The 19,947-nt window shown below is 37.5% G+C and overlaps 1 protein-coding gene across 2 annotated transcripts in view; it reads right to left on the bottom strand.

Annotated features, from left to right (window-relative positions):
* Positions 1-7,337: 7,337 nt before the first annotated feature.
* Positions 7,338-19,947, bottom strand: part of LOC136871803 (glycerophosphocholine phosphodiesterase GPCPD1) — a 432,261-nt gene continuing 419,651 nt past the window's right edge. For both annotated transcript variants that reach the window (XM_067145405.2, XM_067145404.2), the window contains exon 15: positions 7,338-8,649. In XM_067145405.2, the coding sequence (XP_067001506.2) occupies positions 8,509-8,649 (141 nt within the window). In that variant the 3' untranslated portion in view covers positions 7,338-8,508. The remainder of the gene's footprint in view (positions 8,650-19,947) is intronic.

Here is a 19,947-nt window from a genome sequence, read left to right on the forward strand (position 1 = left end):
GGGCTACTATAGCAACTCTTCATTCATCTGGTATAGCTCCTCCGACCAAACAATAATCAAATAAGTACTTCAGATATGGTACTATATCCCAACCCATTGTCTTTAGTATATCCCCAGAAATCTTATCAATTTCAGCCGCTTTTCTAGTTTTCAACTTCTGTATCTTACTGTAAATGTCATTGCTGTCATATGTAAATTTTAATACTTCTTTAGCCTTAGTCTCCTCCTCTATCTGGACATTATCCTTGTAACCAACAATCTTTACATACTGCTGACTGAATACTTCTGCCTTTTGAAGATCCTCACATACACACTCCCCTTGTTTATTAATTATTCCTGGAATGTCCTTCTTGGAACCTGTTTTTGCCTTAAAATACCTATACATACCCTTCCATTTTTCATTAAAATTTGTATGACTACCAATTATACTTGCCATCATGTTATCCTTAGCTGCCTTCTTTGCTAGATTCAATTTTCTAGTAAGTTCCTTCAATTTCTCCTTACTTCCACAGCCATTTCTAACTCTATTTCTTTCCAGTCTGCACCTCCTTCTTAGTCTCTTTATTTCTCTATTATAATAAGGTGGGTCTTTACCATTCCTTACCACCCTTAAAAATACAAACCTTTTTTCACATTCCTCAACAATTTCTTTAAACCCATCCCAGAGTCTGTTTACATTTTTATTTACCGTTTTCCACCGATCATGGTTACTTTTTAGAAACTGCCTCATGCCCGCTTTATCAGCCATATGGTACTCCCTAATAGTCCTACTTTTAAGACCTTCCTTTCTATCACATTTATTTTTAACTACGACACAAACATCTTCATGATCACTAATACCATCTATTACTTCAGTTTCTCTATAGAGCTCATCTGGTTTTATCAACACCACATCCGAGATATTTTTCCCTCTGGTTGGTTCCATCACTTTCTGAATCAGCTGTCCTTCCCATATTAACTTATTTGCCATTTGTTGATCATGCTTCCTGTCGTTCGCATTTCCTTCCCAATTGACATCTGGTAAATTCAGATCTCCCGCTACAATCACATTTCTTTCCACGTCGTTTCCTACATAGCTGATTATTTTATCAAATAATTCTGAATCCGAGTCAGTGCTACCCTTTCCCAGTATTTTCAATTCCTTCACTGTGTATCACAATATCGCTGCTAACAGAAAGACGAGCTACACGGACTTCAGAACTAGCACTGCACAGCAGCTACTAGAGACTGTTCAGTTGCTGGAGTACTCGGTTCGAGATCGACCTTCAGCAAGCACCACCCCCACCAGATTACAAGCTAAATCATGGGCTCACTTTCCCATGCATATTCCCCCTACAGAGAAGAAATCAAAAGTCACAAGAAGGTGTGTTGTGTGCTACAGCCGGGGTAAAAGAAGTGAAAGTTGCTGGCAGTGAAAAAAATGTGGCGTACCTCTTCACTTAGAAGAATGTTTTGAGGTGTACCACACCCAGCAGATGTACTAAAATAGCAGCATTGGCAAGTTTACTACTTCGTTATCATGCGTGCAAATTTTCAGAAAGGAATATTTACTGATTGATTTTATATGATTTTCTAAATAATAGTGTGATGTCGACGGCCGTAGAGCGGTATTTAAATGTGATTTCTTAGTGAACTCCTATGGTATTTAAATGTGAGGCGAATGGGTTAAGAAATGTCAAGGTAATAGTGATTGTTGGTCCAAAACCTGTTTTAAACAAACAATTGTGAATAAGAGTAATAACAGTGGAACATTACAGAGATTCAAAACACCGAGTGTTGTACGTGAAAGTGAACCGAGATACACAGGAGGACGTACAAGTCCTTTAGTGAGAATTAGAGACAGTGCAATACCTCAAGAAAGTGAAAGTGCAATTGTGCTATCTCAGGATGTAAGTGAACAAAATGACGTAGATCTAGACTGTTCTGAGACCACACCTGTAAACAGAGTAGGAATTAAGTCTTATAAAACAAAATATTATTAAAAAACTCAAGAAGAGACTACTGAACTTTATTAAAAAAGTATTAAAAAGAGAGTTAATGAAAGTAATGTAATCAAGTGAATTATAATCTCATTGTATGTATTGAAGGAAATACAACATTTTGACATTTGAGTTTTATTATTGGGCAAGTACTAGATGTACAGATACAGATGATTATTAATAGGGAGCGGATTTTTATGTAATTACATATTTTTTTTGCGTAAGTTTTAACGCAAGTTACGAAGTTCATTATTCCTATTGTGCATCCCCAAGTGTAAAAACTGAATCTTGTTACACACAAAAACACATATTTTCACATTTTAAAAATGTAAATACATATTTTAAGAAAATCTATAATAAGCACATAAATCGGCAATATTTGTTGATCAATAAAATTTAAAATGCTTCTACGTTATAAAACAATGCTCATATTTTCATTTTACGATTACGGTATTGTTTTTAACAGTGTATTTAACATAATGTATCTGAATGTTTCGGCTATTTATGGACTTCCCTCCTTAAGTTCTAAAACTTGCTGGTCACTGGCTACGTCGTTACATTTAGACAGCGATTTGATTTGCTGCACAAGATGTTTCCTTGCATGATGTCATTCCAACTCTTTATGAGTCAGCCCTCTCGGGTTTTGTTTATAGAATATCAGCGAAAGGCAATCACGGAGAGATAAGGTGACGTAATTCCGTTACGACATGGCAGACTCGGAAGAATATTGCCTCACCATTAGGTAGTGGAATTTCATCACTACTAAGAGTAAGGTTAGCTGTTCGGGTCCATATATCATTCTCGTGGTCGTGTGATTTTGTATGGATTTCTAAGAAATATTTCCTTCAGTGTCCGCTGCTATTCTTTTTATTGAAACAGTGATTCACCGTAAATGCATGTGTCGTAACCTGCAAAATAATGCCAAAAGAGAAGTCGAGTACAAGGTCACGTCTTCAACAATATGTAGTGGAATTTAAAAGCATTTTCACTACCGAAGGAAAAGTATTATTTTGCCAACCATGTGGTAAAACAGCACGTGCAGATCAACGTTCTCAAGTAATCCAGCATTTGTCTGGAAATAAGCATACTGCGGCTGCTTCGCGTGTGCGTTCGCGACAATTAATAATAGCTGAACCAGCTACTTCAAATGCAGGCCCATGTAAATATTCCCAGTATAATTTAGATGTGTTCAGAGCATTTGTTTGCGCCGACATTCCTCTTGGTAAAATAAATAATCCGGGACTGAGAAATTTCCTAACAAAGTACATTAATTTTGAGCCTCCAGAAGAATCCACATTAAGGAAAAACTATCTCCCAAAATGTTACGAAGAAACTTTACAGAGAATTTGGGCAGTATGTGATAGCGAAAAACTGTCGGCGAGCATTGACGAAACCACTGATTCAAGTGGCAGAAAAGTAGGAAATGTTGTAGTTGGTGTGTTGAAGAATGACAAAACTGCTTGCGAACATTCTTATTTGCTAGCGTATAAAGAAAAGCTTGCTGCAAACCATGTCACTGTAGCTAGGTTATTCAATGAAGCCATGCACTTACTTTGGCCAAAAGGTATAAAATACGACTATGTATTGCTTTTCCTTACTGACAGTGCAGCTTACATGAAAAAGGCAGCCGAAGGCCTTTCTGTGAGCTTTTCGAAAATGATACACGTAACTTGCGTTGTTCATGCTCTACACAGGTTATGTGAAACTGTGCGGGCTCAGTATCCTCAAGTGGATAAATTAGTGTCTTATGGCAAAAAAGTCTTCGTAAAAGCACCCTCAAGAATCGATCTCTTTAAAGAGAAAAACTCGGATCTTGCGCTTCCTCCTCCGCCTATTGTTACGCAGTGGGGTACCTGGCTTAGCACTGTGGTATACTACGCAGACAATTTCGAAAGTTTTGCAACCATTGTAAACATGCTAGATAAAAAACGACGCGTCGTCAATTGAGATTCTTCAAGAGATGCTAAAAGACAGCTCTTTGAAAAATGATTTGGCATTTATATCTGCCAATCTAAGCTTCTTGTGTAAAACTGACATACTTGAAAAATCCACTAACCTGTTGTCCGAAACAGTGAAGGAAGTGCATGCTGTTGAAAATAAATTAGATTCACTCCCAGCTTCGCAGGTACAGGGACTGTTAAAGGTCAAATATCAAAATTTGTTCAGGAAAAACAGAGGATTTCAAGCAATGTGCCAAATTTCTAATGTATTAGAGGGTGCTCATGTTGGCAAAATTGATGGCGTTTTTGTTGGTGACATTCCTCTCTTTAACTATGCTCGCCTGACTTCCTGTGATGTGGAGCGATCGTTTTCGCAGTATAAGGCGTTCTTTAGAGATAATCGGCATGCATATGTGATGGACAATTTGGAGATGACTTTTGTTGTTCACTACAATTCTGAGACTACTTCTAGCAACTAATATTCCAGCGTGTGATGGGCGAGTACGAACTGGTACTATTTTTTCAAAGATGATAGGTTGCTTTTGCCATATTTAAACAAAACATTACCTTTAAAAAAATAACCATTCATAATATCTACTCTAGCATATCAAAAATTAATATACCATACAGCACGTTTCCATACACAGACACCATTTTGCCTTAAGGAGCACGTTTGGTAGCACCATATTCTAATACAAAACATTATACTTATTTAGTTCTTGAGCGCGAGTAGTTATGTGATATTTAAAGGAAAATAATTTTAATTTTTTATCACATATTTTAAAGTTTTTCAGCACATAAAAAATAAATATTTTTCACATTTTTAGCACATAAAAATCCGCTCCCTAATTATTAATGTACTCAAAGTATTGTCAGAGATTGTATTATTGAAGTAAAAAAGATGTATTATATAAAAAAAAATTGTATGTTGTACACTTGTCCATGTGTAGAAAACTATAAGAAAAGTAAAAGTGCAAGGTTTAAAAAGGATATATTGTAATAATGTAATGAAAAAAGGATATAATGTACAATCATGTAATGCATTGGTGGCAAAACGTTTGCATTGCCATGCCAACGTTTTTGCCAAGGGGAGGTGTTTTGTCAGAAGTGCGAACCCGAACCCATGAATATTAAATTGTACATAGTAATATTGTGAAGGCACATGGAAAAGCACGAGGCAAAGTTAGGATTGCTGTAACCGGCAGCAATACCAGTGTGTATTTATAATTGCTGTAATCAGCTGCAATACAGAGAGAGAGTGATATGAAGTCACGCAGCTCGAATGGTGTGTGGAAACTTACTAGTAAACAAGTGTATCGCAACTATTGGAAATAGGCAGCACTTGAGAAATCATAGAAGTTCTAGAAGGAATGTTGGCGTGTTGACAGACAATAGAAATCACAGGGAAAACCGAGAATGTTTATGACATAGGGCGGTCACGTATGCAAGATAAGGAGTATAAAAGAGGACCAGCCGAAAGGAAAGGATACTCATAGTCGGAAGGTCACTCGAAGTTAGAGGAGTCAAGACTGAGACACAGTCTGATAGTCAGAGGAGACCGACAGTCATGTAATTATTGACGGAGCTCTGCCGCGCCGCGCTCATAAGAGGAGACTCACCCGTGAACCTGCAACACCGTATACGTAAGGCTGACTTATTCTTCTAAGTTAGTAAGACCAGTAGTAAAGTAAAGTAATAAGTCTTGGTCTTTGAATATATTAACGCGTCATGACTGCACACCACTATGGAAATAACTACTGTCATTCACAGAAGATGTACTGGTATTGTTTGGTCAGCTGTCAGCACAACTGAGTCTGCAGCCATTAATCTTTGTTGACTATTTCCATTGTACAGTGCATACCATAGAATTTTAAGATTAAATAGTACATTATCAATAATTGTTGTTTAAAATGGAATGCATTCATAAAGCGGGAAATTTTTTCTAAAAGAATTTTAAAGGGGAAAATTTGGGTTATTTTCCTGCCTATAGAATAGCATCTCAAGCCAAAAATGCAACATTTGCTTGCTTGTGTTTGAAACTAGGTACGAACACATGGCTTTTGCTTCACATGATAGTTGCATAATTTAGTGAAACCCTGATAATATATGCCTGCTTAATATACTATCCCACATACGTGCTTTTTCTCTGCACAGCTCATATATGAAACTTTCAGAATTTACCTCATATATTATGCTTGAATCCTGCCCAATTTGCTTCATTCATGGAATACTGCACTTTCAATAAATTTCCAGCGATGTTTGGGAAAAGCTAAATTTTCGTTACTTGTTCTCGCTAGGGTTAAGTATTCCATACATTACTTGCTGGTTCTGCGAAGTGCGGTCCTATCCCTTGCACAGAATAATACCGTGACTGCTGTGTTGTTACCCCTTCTTTCTCACATTCACATCGCTTAGCTGTGGAATTGTGGAAAATTTTACTTCTTGGCCTCATGTAGTCTTTAGTGTATTGAAGTTATGTGTGATTACAATAAAGTTCTATGAAAAGCACTATCATTCTCAGGAAAATGAGACATTTTAAGTATGATATAACTCTGTTTTCAATCAGCAACAATTCCCTGATTCATTAAGCATCCTATTATCAACATCACGAATTTTTAAAATAAATAAAAAATCAATCACTATAACCGTCGTTGGGAGGATACAGCAAACGAAAGTAAAATTTTGAAACACAAGGATTTGGAGAAGATTTTAGTTGACTGGTTTCATCAGTTCCAGAACTCAAAAATACTTTGTATGTGTGATATATTGTATATGTGATATACTGTATGCAAGTTGGTTGGTTAAGACACGATCCCTTGAAGAGCATTTTGCAAGGGTTTTACTTGTATCTTACACTACTAAAATAGAACCAATGCATTTAGAACATTCAAAAATATCCAGAACTTCCCAGTCTACCTACAATGTTTTTTTGCAATTTGCTTTACGTCGCACCGACACAGATAGGCGACGATGGGACAGGAAAGGCCTAGGAGTGGGAAGGAAGTGGCCATGGCCTTAATTAAGGAAAAGCCCCAGCATTTACCTGGCGTGAAATTGGGAAACAACGGAAAACCATCTTCAGGGCTGTCGACAGTGGGGTTCGAACCCACTATCTCCCGGATGCAAGCTCACAGCTGCGCGCCCCTAACCACACGGCCAACTCACCCGCTGCCAAAAACTAGTGAATACATCATTGTACCAGACAGTTTAATTTAATTATGGTATTTTTCTTTTCACTAAATGTATATGCACTTCCTTAGATAAGATTATTGGTGATGAAGTTAGGGTTGTGGGCTCTTTCTAAGACTTTCTTAGCTGACTTTACAGACATGAACATTTTTATCACGAAAGTATTTACTATTATTTGAGCGAGGTTTTGTAGGATAGATGAAGGTGCATAGTGATCTCTACAACCAACCATGAGAATAATACTTTATTTAGTTATTTTAAAAAATAAGAGAAATTATGTACATTTAATTACATTGTCAGGAAAAATTGTGTTTACATTTGTCATCTGGTATTTAATGTACTTGTATCTTTGTAGCAGTATTGGCAGAGCACATTGAGAGGTAACTGCAGACATTACAGAAGGACTGGACAGATTTTTTTGTACATTATTACACGATTAATAATCAAAAACCTATTATGCTGATCATACCCATAAACTGCAAGGTACAGTATATAAAACTGATGCTACAAATATTTTATTATTTAACTAGAATGAGGCAAATGCTCAATTTTTAGGTCAGTGTATTAATGCAGGATCATTATAACAGCTTTCTGAATCTTATGAAACTAAAGAGTTGACAATTCTAAAGAAAACTGCCCAATCATTCACACATATTTATGGTATAATTCACAATTAATCTAGGAAATGAACAAAGAACTTATCATGCCACCTTTCCACTCCTCCTTGCATTATGGTGCTGTGATAACCATAATTGTTTCATGATGTACGTATTAACCATAAGATGCAGTTTTTAATCATGGATACGGTGTATTCAGATGGAAAAATAAATATATAAATAATGAAAAGATCAACTTTTCAAAATACTAAGGAATTTAAGTAGTATCTTATTTTAAAAATTATTCTATATTCAATAAATAAGGCTACTCAAGAAAGAGGATAAAGATGATTGATGATGAAATCCCTTCACCTAGACAATGACGAACCTCATTTCCATTTTGTCCACCTTCTTGTACGTATAGACATCGTTTACATTTTCTAACAGTCAGGTATGCACCTTAACTTCCAAATAAAATAAAATAAAATAAAATAAAATAAAATAAAAACAAAATTAAAGCTAATAATACTAATATTTTTTGGTATGATAAAATACGTGATTGATGGATAATGAATTATTTATAATTTGAATTTGAAACTATCACAGACAGATCAATCAACGTTCTTCCCGTAAAGTGCTGAAGAAAGTGTTATTCTTGTTCCAAGAGCACGGCAAGTACTAGGATGATTTAAAGGATGGATGGAATATCATGAATAATTCGCACACTTTCACTTTAATAAAAATGATATGGAAAGATGAATATGAACATAATACAGGACTCTGCCAATTCCTAGATGGGATTTCTCAACTGACATTAGCTTCAGCCCCATTCTCAGTCTTCCTATCACCATAAATGCAATTCCAAATGGATCCATTTGTTGTGGGTTGCGAAACGGTAAGTTCCGATAGTGTTTGGCGTGCTGTGCCCACATCCAATACCAAATCCTGTAATCAAAGGTTTAAATATAATTATTTCCTTTAACCTAATCACAAGCATCTTCCAATTCATAGGAAAAATATTTAATTAGCATATACATCTTGGTCTGCCGAGAGCATGATACAGTATTTTCTTATGATACATCATTTGATATAATGACTATTCTCCTGATGTACCAATCTGAAGAATTCGTTCATGAAAATGCAACTGCAAATGGTAACACTTTCAAAGCAATCCCAGAAATTCAGAAAAAGTAATGCAACAAATTCTTATTTATACATCTTCTCTTGAATACCTATACCCAATACAGTAAAATCCCCCAAAATAGTAAAATAACTTGTAATTTGTAAATAAGATACTGTATTTGTATTTTTATCAGCATAGTGAAACACTACAGTAGTCTGTTTGTACTTCTATGCTCTTGTCTGTATGCAAGTTTGCATATCAGTATTTTAAATACAGCATAATATACATTCCATGGAGAAACAATAACACTTTTGGATAATTAGAATATACATACATACATACATACATACATACATACATACATACATACATACATACATACATACATACAGTGAAACCTTGTTAGTGCGTTCCTCAATACGTTTGCCTGCTTAACACGTCGTCAATCCTAAGTCCCGATTCTCGTTGTATTAAATCTATATAAAAATACCTCGCTTATTGTGTCACGAATTTTCGCTATTACTGCTTAGTACGAACACATTTTTCCTAGCCCTGAAAATGTTATTTGTTATCCCTTGTGAAAGAAACGCGATTTCTGGCTAAGAGCTGTCACCACAGTTGCACCTTCGGGGAGCAAGCCGTTAGCTTCAAGATTGCTGAATAACACAGCGAGCCTATTTGTGCTTGTATTTTGCATTCTGTTCAGAAGACAGAAATTTATTTTGTGTTGAGTGGTACAATGAAGTGTACCAAATATTTGCTGCATGATACGGTAGCCTACATCTGGATTAGGAACATAAATCATTTGAAATTGACTAGCGTGGTGCATATGTCTTGTGATAGCCCGGTTATGAAATTTATTTCTTGCGGCGGTTATAGATACGGAAAAAATTGTGAAATTCCTTACTAATAAAAACAAACTTAAAATCTGTGAGAAAGTGGACTGCTGTTCACTTCTTGAAGCACGCAGAGGTTGCGAATGATGAACTCGCACCTTTGAGTTTCAACTCGATCACTCAAGTTCGTCGGAGTTTTGATTCAAAATGGTGGCCAAAGTCATTCCTTCCAGTCACACATGGTCGAGTGTAACCTCCAATTCATTGTCAAAGAGTGTGACCAGAGAATAATGTTCAATAACACCCTGCTCCGAAATAAAAGGCTTCTACTAACATAAGTTTTAGAAAGAGCGTGATTTGCAATAACACTTTGATATTTTTATTGGCCCCTGTGCACATGTTTTCGTATTTGTTTGGTGTTTTTCACAACTTTCAGTGCACTTATTATTTTATAAGCTCCAATGGAAAAGATTTTCATATTTGTTTGGTGTTTTTCACACCTTAATACTACTTTTCTCTCATCTTTAGATATGGTAGATATATCTTACACTGTACCCGTGGATACACGACGTAAAATGCCCTCATGTCGGAAAAAATCGTATTTAGTGTTTCCTTATTCCTATTGGATAGTTTTTATTTGCATTCAGCAGTACGTTTTCTTGCTTAACACTTTTTTTTTTTTGTTAAGCCCTGCAGAAACGTCTTAACGAGGTTTAACTGTACATATAAAATAAGAGTTTTGTCTGTTCATTGCTCAGAATTAAAAAAAAAAAAAAAAAAATGATCTTTCTGCATCGGCCATTCAGCCATGTCCACAGTAAGAAACAAATGCAATTTTTAATTTTCCATCTGGTCTTTACGTATGTACGCGCATCACAAGAAAACGGCTGAACAGAATGTAATGAAAATCAGTACGTAGTCAGGGAATAAGGCGCTACAATCTAATATGTAAATAATTTTATTTACGCTAGTTGAAATGGTGGCTTAGGGGAAGGTGTAAAATTAAATCTCAAATATCTACGTTAATAGTGGTCCTATCGATAAACATTACACAACAAAAGTTATAGAAGATACAATTCTCCACCATTTATGTCTAATACAGTTTTGCTGTACCGGCTATGATAACAGAGATATTCATGAATTTAGACTTTTGTTACTTAGTCCATATCAACGCCAAGCCATGAGAAAAGGATCAAACAAAATGAAATGAAAATCGATACCGTGTTTTTTCGAATAATTAACGCTCTTGCGTAATTTACGCATCCCAAAGTCGAACATCCATCACGCAGCTCCGGATGCGTTTAGAAATAAAGATGTCAATTACTCAGGTAGCAGCCTTCCTATTGCGAAACTGGGCATTCAAAATACTGGGCAACGTGTTGTTATCAGCCGGTAGGAAATACGACTGCACTAGTTCAGTGAGAGAACCAGCTCACAAGTGACTAGTGACGATCTACTCCAGTCTGGTACAAACGTATTTTACGAGTGTTTCAGGTACGGGACATGCGTTTTCTGTGATCTCAAAACTGTTTGTTAGTCCACAGAGAGTAAGAATTTGAGTAATACTGCATCATATATACTCGTGGTTATCAGTTACAGCGGAATTTACGGGCATAGGGCCGCAAGTATTCCATGTCCAAATGCAGCGTGCGCTACCGCGTCAACAGAGAAGTGCATTTCAAGCGATCAAGAAGTTTCGCAGAGCATTTTGCGGGCCAAAATCCGGCAAGTTTCCGAAAGTAGAGGAGGATCTGCTTAAATATATGATTTCGTTACGCGACGTTGGATATGCCGTTTCTCATGAAATGCTGTACGGTATTTTAAAGGACGAGAAATAGTTGCCACATGGAATCAGCGTCTCGGATTTGAAGGTTAGCCGAGGCTGGATGATTAATTTTATGAAGAAAAATGCCGAATGATTTCAACCAAAAAGTAATTTGATTTCCATCGCTTTGTCACTGAGAAGAGTAAAGTGAAGGAAATATTTGCTCTGCTGAATAGGAACCTCAGAAAAAGAGATGGAACGAGTTGACCACTTCTGTTACCTAGGAAGCATTATTTCTAGAAATGGAGGGGCAAATGAAGATGTCCAAAATTGGGCCAACAAGGCCAAAGAGGCCTTTGCTCAGCTCCGACCAGTTTGGAAGTCTCAAGAACTGAGGACAAAGGCGAAACTGAGGATTTTTGAGACACGTGAAATCTGTACTCTTTTACGGTTGTGAGACATGGAAGGTGACTTGAGATATAAGAAGTAAAGTCCAGACTTTCACCAACAAATGCTTGAGAACTATGTTACAAGTGGGAGCGCTCCCAGCAACGAATGGCTCAAGTCCAGATAAAAGAACAAAAATGGAAATGGATAGGACACATCCTGCGCCAAGGCCCTGAAAACATACAAAAACAGGCTCTTGAATGGAATCTGCAGGTGGGGGGCTAGAAAAAGGGAAGGACCAGGCTAACATGGTAGTGAACAGTGGAAGCAGAAGTGGCGACAGTTGGGCATCTTGGAAGAACATCAAGACAGTGGCAACAAATCGAGTCAGTAAGTAAGTAAGTAAGTAAGTAAGTAAGTAAGTAAGTCTTATACACTTTTGCCGTACCAGCTATGACTACAGAGATATTAATGAATTTTGATATTTGTTGCTAAGTCCATATCAACACTCAACCAAGAGAAAATGGGAGAAGAGAATTTAATGAGAATCAGTATTTGTAAAGTCAGGGAATAAGGCACTACAGTCTAGGCTATAAATAATTTTATTCATACTGGATAACATGGTAGTTTAGGGGAAGGTGCCTAAAATTTAGAAATACCGATATTATTGGTCTTTGGTCACCATATTCTCATAATTTATCCCAAACAATGATTTATAAAAGTCTGTAACCTTGTGGTAATGTCTTTGGTCATTTTTCAGGTGAAGGCCCACAATATTGAAAGAAAACTGATCGACAATAACATTACACTGAATATTGTTTGTTGTGATGTGCTCCGTCTCTTCTGCTGCCACTCATCTCCAATAAATGAGATTGCTGCTGCGTCCCGAGTAAAACAGCATGCTTGAATATTGGTGGGATTTAGCTGAGGAGTTAGATAACTTTGCACAAGCTATACGATTGTCCCATCAACTACGAGTACTACAGCTAGTTTGTGATGAAATAACTGTACTCACAAAGAGGCAGTTGTGTTCACTGTAATACTATGTATTTGCATAAATGAAAGTTTAATTGCTGCCAATGGCCATATAAATACATATGAAGTTTTACAAAACTGTTAAATGAAACTGTGTCAGTGATCCATGTCTCTGTCTACAGGAAATGGCATGGTATCTACCACATGGCTCCCCGCAATGAGAGCGTACACAGTACGAATCAGGGCGATGAAACGTTGGTCTTCTGAATAACTTACGGTGGAAACCATGCACTGTGAACCTAGTCACAGTGTGCCGCAGCTTGTAATTTGCTTGTTCCCAGTCTTGTAAGAACATCGCATCAGAGATTAAGAAGTCGTTTCAGATTTCCACTCTCTTTGCCAACAAATCTTGTAAGGCATTAATGTAGCTGGCAGTGGCTGGAAGTAGCAGCTTAAACTGTAGTTCCCCTATGTAGTATAATTCCTTGGCTAGCACGTATACAAGACAGGATGGCGTGAATTTTGACAAGCTAAGGGCCTTTTCGAGAAAAGTTGATTTTACACTTTCGATATCTAATAATTGTTTCTTTGCGAGATATGTCCAAATATTTTGTAGAGCATATGAAACGACTGACGATACCTTCACACTGAACAGCTTAATAGCCGTTTCGAGGGATAATTTGCTGAGCTGCTTTATGTCATTCATTGATTGTATTGCTGCATTTACATTGTCTTTCACGTGTACAGTAAATACATTGCCTTGGCTTTGGAATGTTTCACCTAAGTATTTAAACTGGATCACAGTAGATATCTGACGTGACTTTTATAGAAAGACTGCTTGCTTTCCACCTCTTCTAAAGGAGATCGACACTGTCTTTCCCTCGTTTAGGAGGAGTTTATTTCTTTCCGTCCGGTCTGTCAGTTGATTGAAGGTTGTTTGAAGCGTTTCCTGTGACAACGTTAACATCATATCGTCCACGTAGATGTACATTTGCAGCTTATCTGGATTTTCCGAGTACACAGACTGAATAACATCTGCTATTGCTATTACGAATAAATGGGGATACAAAGGATTGCCCTGCAGGACTCCAATATTCTCTCTTTTAGGTTTCAGTGAGAAAGACTGTCACTGATTTCAATAAAATTCTCATTTAGAATATTCCACATGATCCTGCATAGAAAATTCTGATCACCGAGCAAAGTTTCCAATTTCTCCAAGAATATATTTCTATTGATAGTATTGAATGCTTTTGTCAAATCAATGAAGATGACCTGTAGTTTTCCCTTGGGCCTTGACAGGGCTGTCTCTAGATCTTCCTGAAGACACTGGATAGCCTGAAGAGTGGACCTACCCCGTCTGAAGCCAAATTGTTCTTCTGGAAAAAAATCATCCACCAAAGAAGAGAGTCTGTTAGTTATAAGTCCACTCAGTATTTTAAAAAGTGAACATTCTAGGGCAATTTCTCTGTAAGTGTTGGGGTCCCCAACATCTCATTTACCTTTATAGAACATTTTCACAGTAGTAGATTTTCTCCCATTTTCTGGAATGCATCCTGTTTTCAGACATTCATTGAAAAGATCTGCTAATAATCCCACTAACGCTGGGGCTAATGATTTTATATGCTTGTTGAAAATCTTGCCAGGGCCACATGCTTTATTATCTTTGCAGTTATATATGGCAGTCCATACTACTACTTCCTAGAAAACTTCTAGTTCAGGAAAATCATAGGTTGTGTGTGTATGGATTCCCTATTGGGCAGATGGACTTATTCCTTGTCTGCAATATTTCTGTGAAATGTCTCTCCCATACGTCCATTGATATGTGTCTAGAAAATCTCAGTTTCCTTGGGTTTAATGCCTTGAATGGGTTCTTCTCCGCTTCATCCACTAATTTCCCTTCCTCCTCTGCTTGGTGGGTCCTTTTGGCATAGTTCACTGTCTCCTTATACAGTCGAAACTGGCCAAGACGTTCCTCTCTAGTGCGTTTTCCTGGTTATTATGCCACTATTCCAAAGTCCCAGGGTGTGTCCTATTAAATACATGCTATAGAAACATCACTCTTTAGTACGTTTGTAACTCCCACCATAAGAAATTTAAGTTACCATTTCCGGTCACGTCGCACACACGACAGGCCAGCGACAACTGGCCTGGGTAAAGTTTTGGTAGAGAACATAATTTCATTGCCGCGGAGCGCGGTTGCGTGTTATCCTACAGCTGTAGGGAGCGTCAGTCCCAAGCCAGTCTTATTCTTTTTGCTTCTGGCATGTTGGTGTTTAATTTTACGTTCTTGAAGCCTCTTTCAGACTGCACGGGTTTGACCCGCTTCCACGCTTAGCTGCCGGTCCGACTAGGCTTAATCTAAGAACTGATTGTTCAAATTGAATCTTTCAGATTATGCAGAGGCAGAGAGTAACAGCATGCAGGAGAAATGTTCGAGCGGGCAGTGCATGGAGAGTTGCGGTCCCACGTCCACAGGACATTAATTTCTATGCATCTCATCATGCACGGTTGTTGTGGAACCCGAAATAGACATTGAGAACTTAACTTGTCAGAAATACCAGTGGTCTCATGTTTGGGAAAGTGTGATATCATTTAGACCCGTTATTGATAGTATCCTCAAAATTGTACCCATCTTCTTCTCTAACTAAATGTGAAGGACACAGCAAAGTCTACTGTACTTACATATACAGCTGACATGTTGGTGCTTACTTTTATGTTCGTAAATGAATTGTGTAACAATGTACATAAATTAGGCCTACTGTACTTGCAAATAGTGGTTTGCAGGACATTCAGTTACAGAGAAGAAGCTAGACAGTTTACAGATGGTAAAAAATTAAAGTTTACTGAGAAAGTGGATGCTAAACCACACATGAAACGTGTGCATATCGCCCAGATGCTGGACTTTCCTGTGACAACTTTAAACGTAATTGTAAGAGACGTGTATAGTTCGCGTTTCTAAGAACGTTTTTCGTTGAAGTTTTACTATGCTGGTGTTTTTAAAATGTATTATTTCTTTATTTATTTCATTAGTTATAACTGTGAACACTTGTTTCTTTGTTTCTATCATAATTATTTTTATGTTCAAACCTAACCTGAAATTTAACAGCGAAAAATTTCCATTTTAATGAAGTTTTTTTTTGTCCCCACAAAAACGTCCTAACCAGTTTTGGTTGTATATCCTTCTCGTATTAGCATATTCCTGTAAGCTTGAATATGAAGGAGTAGCTAAGGCTAGGTGCAGATATTTCAATACTTCTTTCCGAGCGGACAACGGTTTAGATTTTCTTTGAGCAATGGGTCTAATGGGAACAAAATAGTGGGGTCCACCTATTCAATACAATACAATACAATACAATACAATACAATACAATACAATACAATGTTATAAGATGAATTATAACATAATTCTTTTCATCTAGGGCTTTCCTTACTGCGATATGATCATCCATTGTTAGCAGCGCTGAATTAATTTTTCTAGAGACTGCTGTTTTTCTATCCATTGGTCTCATTTCCTCGCTGCGCACAGAAAAGTTGGTTACATCTAGTAGGTGTTTCCTAGCAACATTCCTCATTGTTCGCTGAGAAGTTGGTATTATATCCCTCATATTTGTAAAAACTAAATTGATTGAGCTGGTACCATTGTAGCTAACGTAGGTCTTCATTTTGATATCACTAATTAATGATAATCCTTCATTTTGCAAACAGTCTAAAACTGCAGTTGATTTGTGGTCTGGAATGTCAATACGACAGTTTAGATCTTCCGCTAGGATTACTGTGACATCAGTAGGGATTTTATTTAAACATAATCTCATCAATAATAAATTCTGCTACATTGTAATCTTGAAGATGTGCGCAGGCAAATGCGAATTGCCTCGTTTTTACTAATAATATATTAGATGAATAGTGCATCACCCCAAAGGGAGATAGATTCGCTTTAAGTAAGCATGAGATGCCACCTTTTGGTCTACCAAGAGGACCTTGTTCTGCGTAGGAGCATATGGTGGAGAATCTATCTATATTCCAGTCCGTCGTTAAGAATGTTTCAGTTAAAATTACTATATCAAAGGAGTTAAACATATTTTCTGGTATTAAAGTGAGAGTGTTCTTCAGGCCTTCGATGTTGCATAATAGCAGCTTTAAGCAACTGTCCTGACTATTTTCCTTGGCTTGATTAATAGTTATGCAGTTCGACAGTCATGGGTTCAATCCTAGTCCTCCGAAAAACATACCGTCAAATTTTCAGTCCCTTTGGCCAGAACTCTTCTTGGTGGGCCAATTCGTGGTATTTGAATGGCAATCCTAACCTAAAGGCTAAAAGCGGAACTTGCCAAAATAAAGATATTTTTGACTATATTTTGGTACCGAAAACTGTGTATTCATATTTATTGTTGTTCTAAAACATTAAATATAAAAGATTCCATACTTGTTCATATATTTACTTTAAAATAATAACAAAATCTATGGTATTATCTGCAATACAAACAAAACAAACCCAATGGTGCAGCAGCCCGAAGGTCTCCAGATTATGAGGCGTTTTGTGGTCTGCAGGAGGAACCCTCAAGGCTGTTATTCTTGGCTTTCTAGAACAGCACCACCATCTCATCAGATAGCTCCTCAATTGTAATCACATAGATTGAGTGGACCTTAAACCACTCCTCAGATCCAGGTAAAAATCCCTGACCTGGCCAGGAATCAAACCCGGGGCCTCCGGGTAAGAGGCAGGCACGCTACCCCTAGACCGCGTGGCTGGCTATTAACAGCAGTAACATTAGAACATCGCATACGAATATATCATGGGGCCAGATGTGCCCACTGTCCTTTAAAAGGATGGGCCTCAACATGGGTCCCAAATAACAGTTGAGAAAAAGAAAGAAAAACATTTTGAGCACTCAGTAGACCCACATCACGAACATAGCCCACCATTATATTAAAAAAAAAAAAATCCAGGAAGATTGGGTTAAAACAGAGCAACGGCAATGGAAATTGAGGGAACAGCAAGCAAACAACAAAAAAGGAACCTGTGAGAACTGCAGGCCTACATGAGCAAAGAAAAAATATTCACGGATGTTCCAGAACGAGTATTCATGCATTTGTAAACACTGTATATACACGCCCGAAATTTATTTTTTATAATTTATCACTCAATTCAGCTCTGCTGTCATCATCCACCTACTCCTTCTTACCCCTTATCAAGCTGCGGCCAGTTCGGGGCATTTAAGGCACTTCTTCACCTTCCTCTCTCCTTCCACCATTTTGTCGCAGTCCAGGTTTCTTCTTCTTCTTCTTCTTCTTCTTCTTCTTACACTCCCCTTTATTGAAACAATCCACCTATTTCTAGGCCCCCCTCTTGTTCTCTCTTTCCCTTAAACTTCATCTCCATCATCTATTTGGTATTCTTTCTTCTTTCCTCCTCCATCCTCTTTCCATATCCAAACCATCTTAGTTTACTCCTATCAATTCTCTCATTTTGGTTTTCCATTCCGACCTCCTTTATCACATCTTTGTTTCTCAATCTTGTCTTTTCTTGTCTTTTCTACCATACTTAGGTATTTCACTGTACTGGGTTGAATTCTACTTTCCTCCCAACTTATCATTATCCACATCTCAGTCGCATATGATAATAGGAAGGGAGAGAGTGAAACCCAGTGCCGGCACATAGCATACTCCTCTCGAATAGCACCAAGAGGTCTGTTCAAGGCTTAACATCCCTGTCTGATGGATGAATCACCATCAACAGCGTCATATGCCCTCACTCCATATGAGCACTGCAGAGAGGTTTGGAATTTAATCCAGGCTTTTGGCATGCAATCTAGTTATTAGAAATTGTATACCACCACCTCCCCTACCCTGCTGGCTAATATTCTGATGGTGAAGATTTTTTCAACCAACGGGACTCGAACTGGCTAACCTCGGTGTCAGACAGTTTAGACTTCAACGCCTTAAACGATCACGGCCACCAGGCGGGCTTCAGCCGCATAGGTCAATATGGGTACATAATACATTTTGTATATTTTCTCTTTACACTTCCTTGGTACTTCCTTATTCCTCTGGTAGAACGCATTGCCCTGTTGTACCCTCTTGCTAATCTCTACGTCCAGCGTTGTATTCTGCATTAATTCTCTCACTAGGTATTTAAACTGTCAACAATTTCAAGGCTTTGACCACCAATTTTCACAATGCCTTTCCCTTGCCCTTCTCCTCTTGATATCACCAGGGTCTTGCTTTTTTCTGCGCTGATTTTCATACCATATTTTTCAATTTTCTTGTTCAGTACATCAACTTGATCTTGTACTTCTTTGCTGTTTGTTCCTCGGACCAGTAAACAGTAATAACTTCATCTCCCAATTCTCATATGCATACTTTGTCTCCTTTACAGTTTTGTGCATAACATTTAAAAACAAAAGAGGTGACAACACACTCCTATCTTAGTCCAGTTTCATTTCTAAACCATTCTGTCTTTCCAAACGGAATCTATACGCTGCTGACACAGTTTTTGTAAACTGCTGGCACCATTTCCATAGTTTGTGTACCCAATTTCTTTTCCACCATGGTTTCCTGCACCTTCTCCCTGGGAACACTATTGTACGTCTTTCTCAGATCTATAAATATCATGACCAGATCCCAATTCTTTTCCATTCATTGCCTCGTGCTGAAGATTTGGTCCACTGTAGATCTTCCACTACTAAAGTCATACCGTTCCTCATGCAACTCTCCATCTACCTTTCTTCCCATTCTCCTTTCTCATATTCTTTCCAGTATTTTTGCCACTTGTGATAAGAGTTATCTATAGTTATCACACACCTTTTGTCCCTCTTCTTAAAGACTGGTATTTTTATTCCCTTTCCCCAGTCTTCTAGCACATGTTTCTGTCTCCATATGCACTTTAACAATCTGTACACCCATTGTAGTCCAAGAGGTCCAGCAGTCTTTATCATTTACACACTAATTTCATCCATCCCCGATACCTTCATTTTCATTTTCAAACTGCTAATTCCACCTCTAACAGGGTTACATCATCTTCTACTGTTCAGTCATTACTACTGTCTTCTCTGCACAATTTCTCACATTCTGCAGTTTAATTCTTTTCAATTTTTTTTTTTTCCTTTTACAATTTCTTACATTTCCTTTTATCATCAAGATACTTCCTTTTCTCTCTA

This window comes from Anabrus simplex, chromosome 4 (assembly GCF_040414725.1).
Source record: "Anabrus simplex isolate iqAnaSimp1 chromosome 4, ASM4041472v1, whole genome shotgun sequence".
Lineage (NCBI taxonomy): Eukaryota > Metazoa > Arthropoda > Insecta > Orthoptera > Tettigoniidae > Anabrus > Anabrus simplex.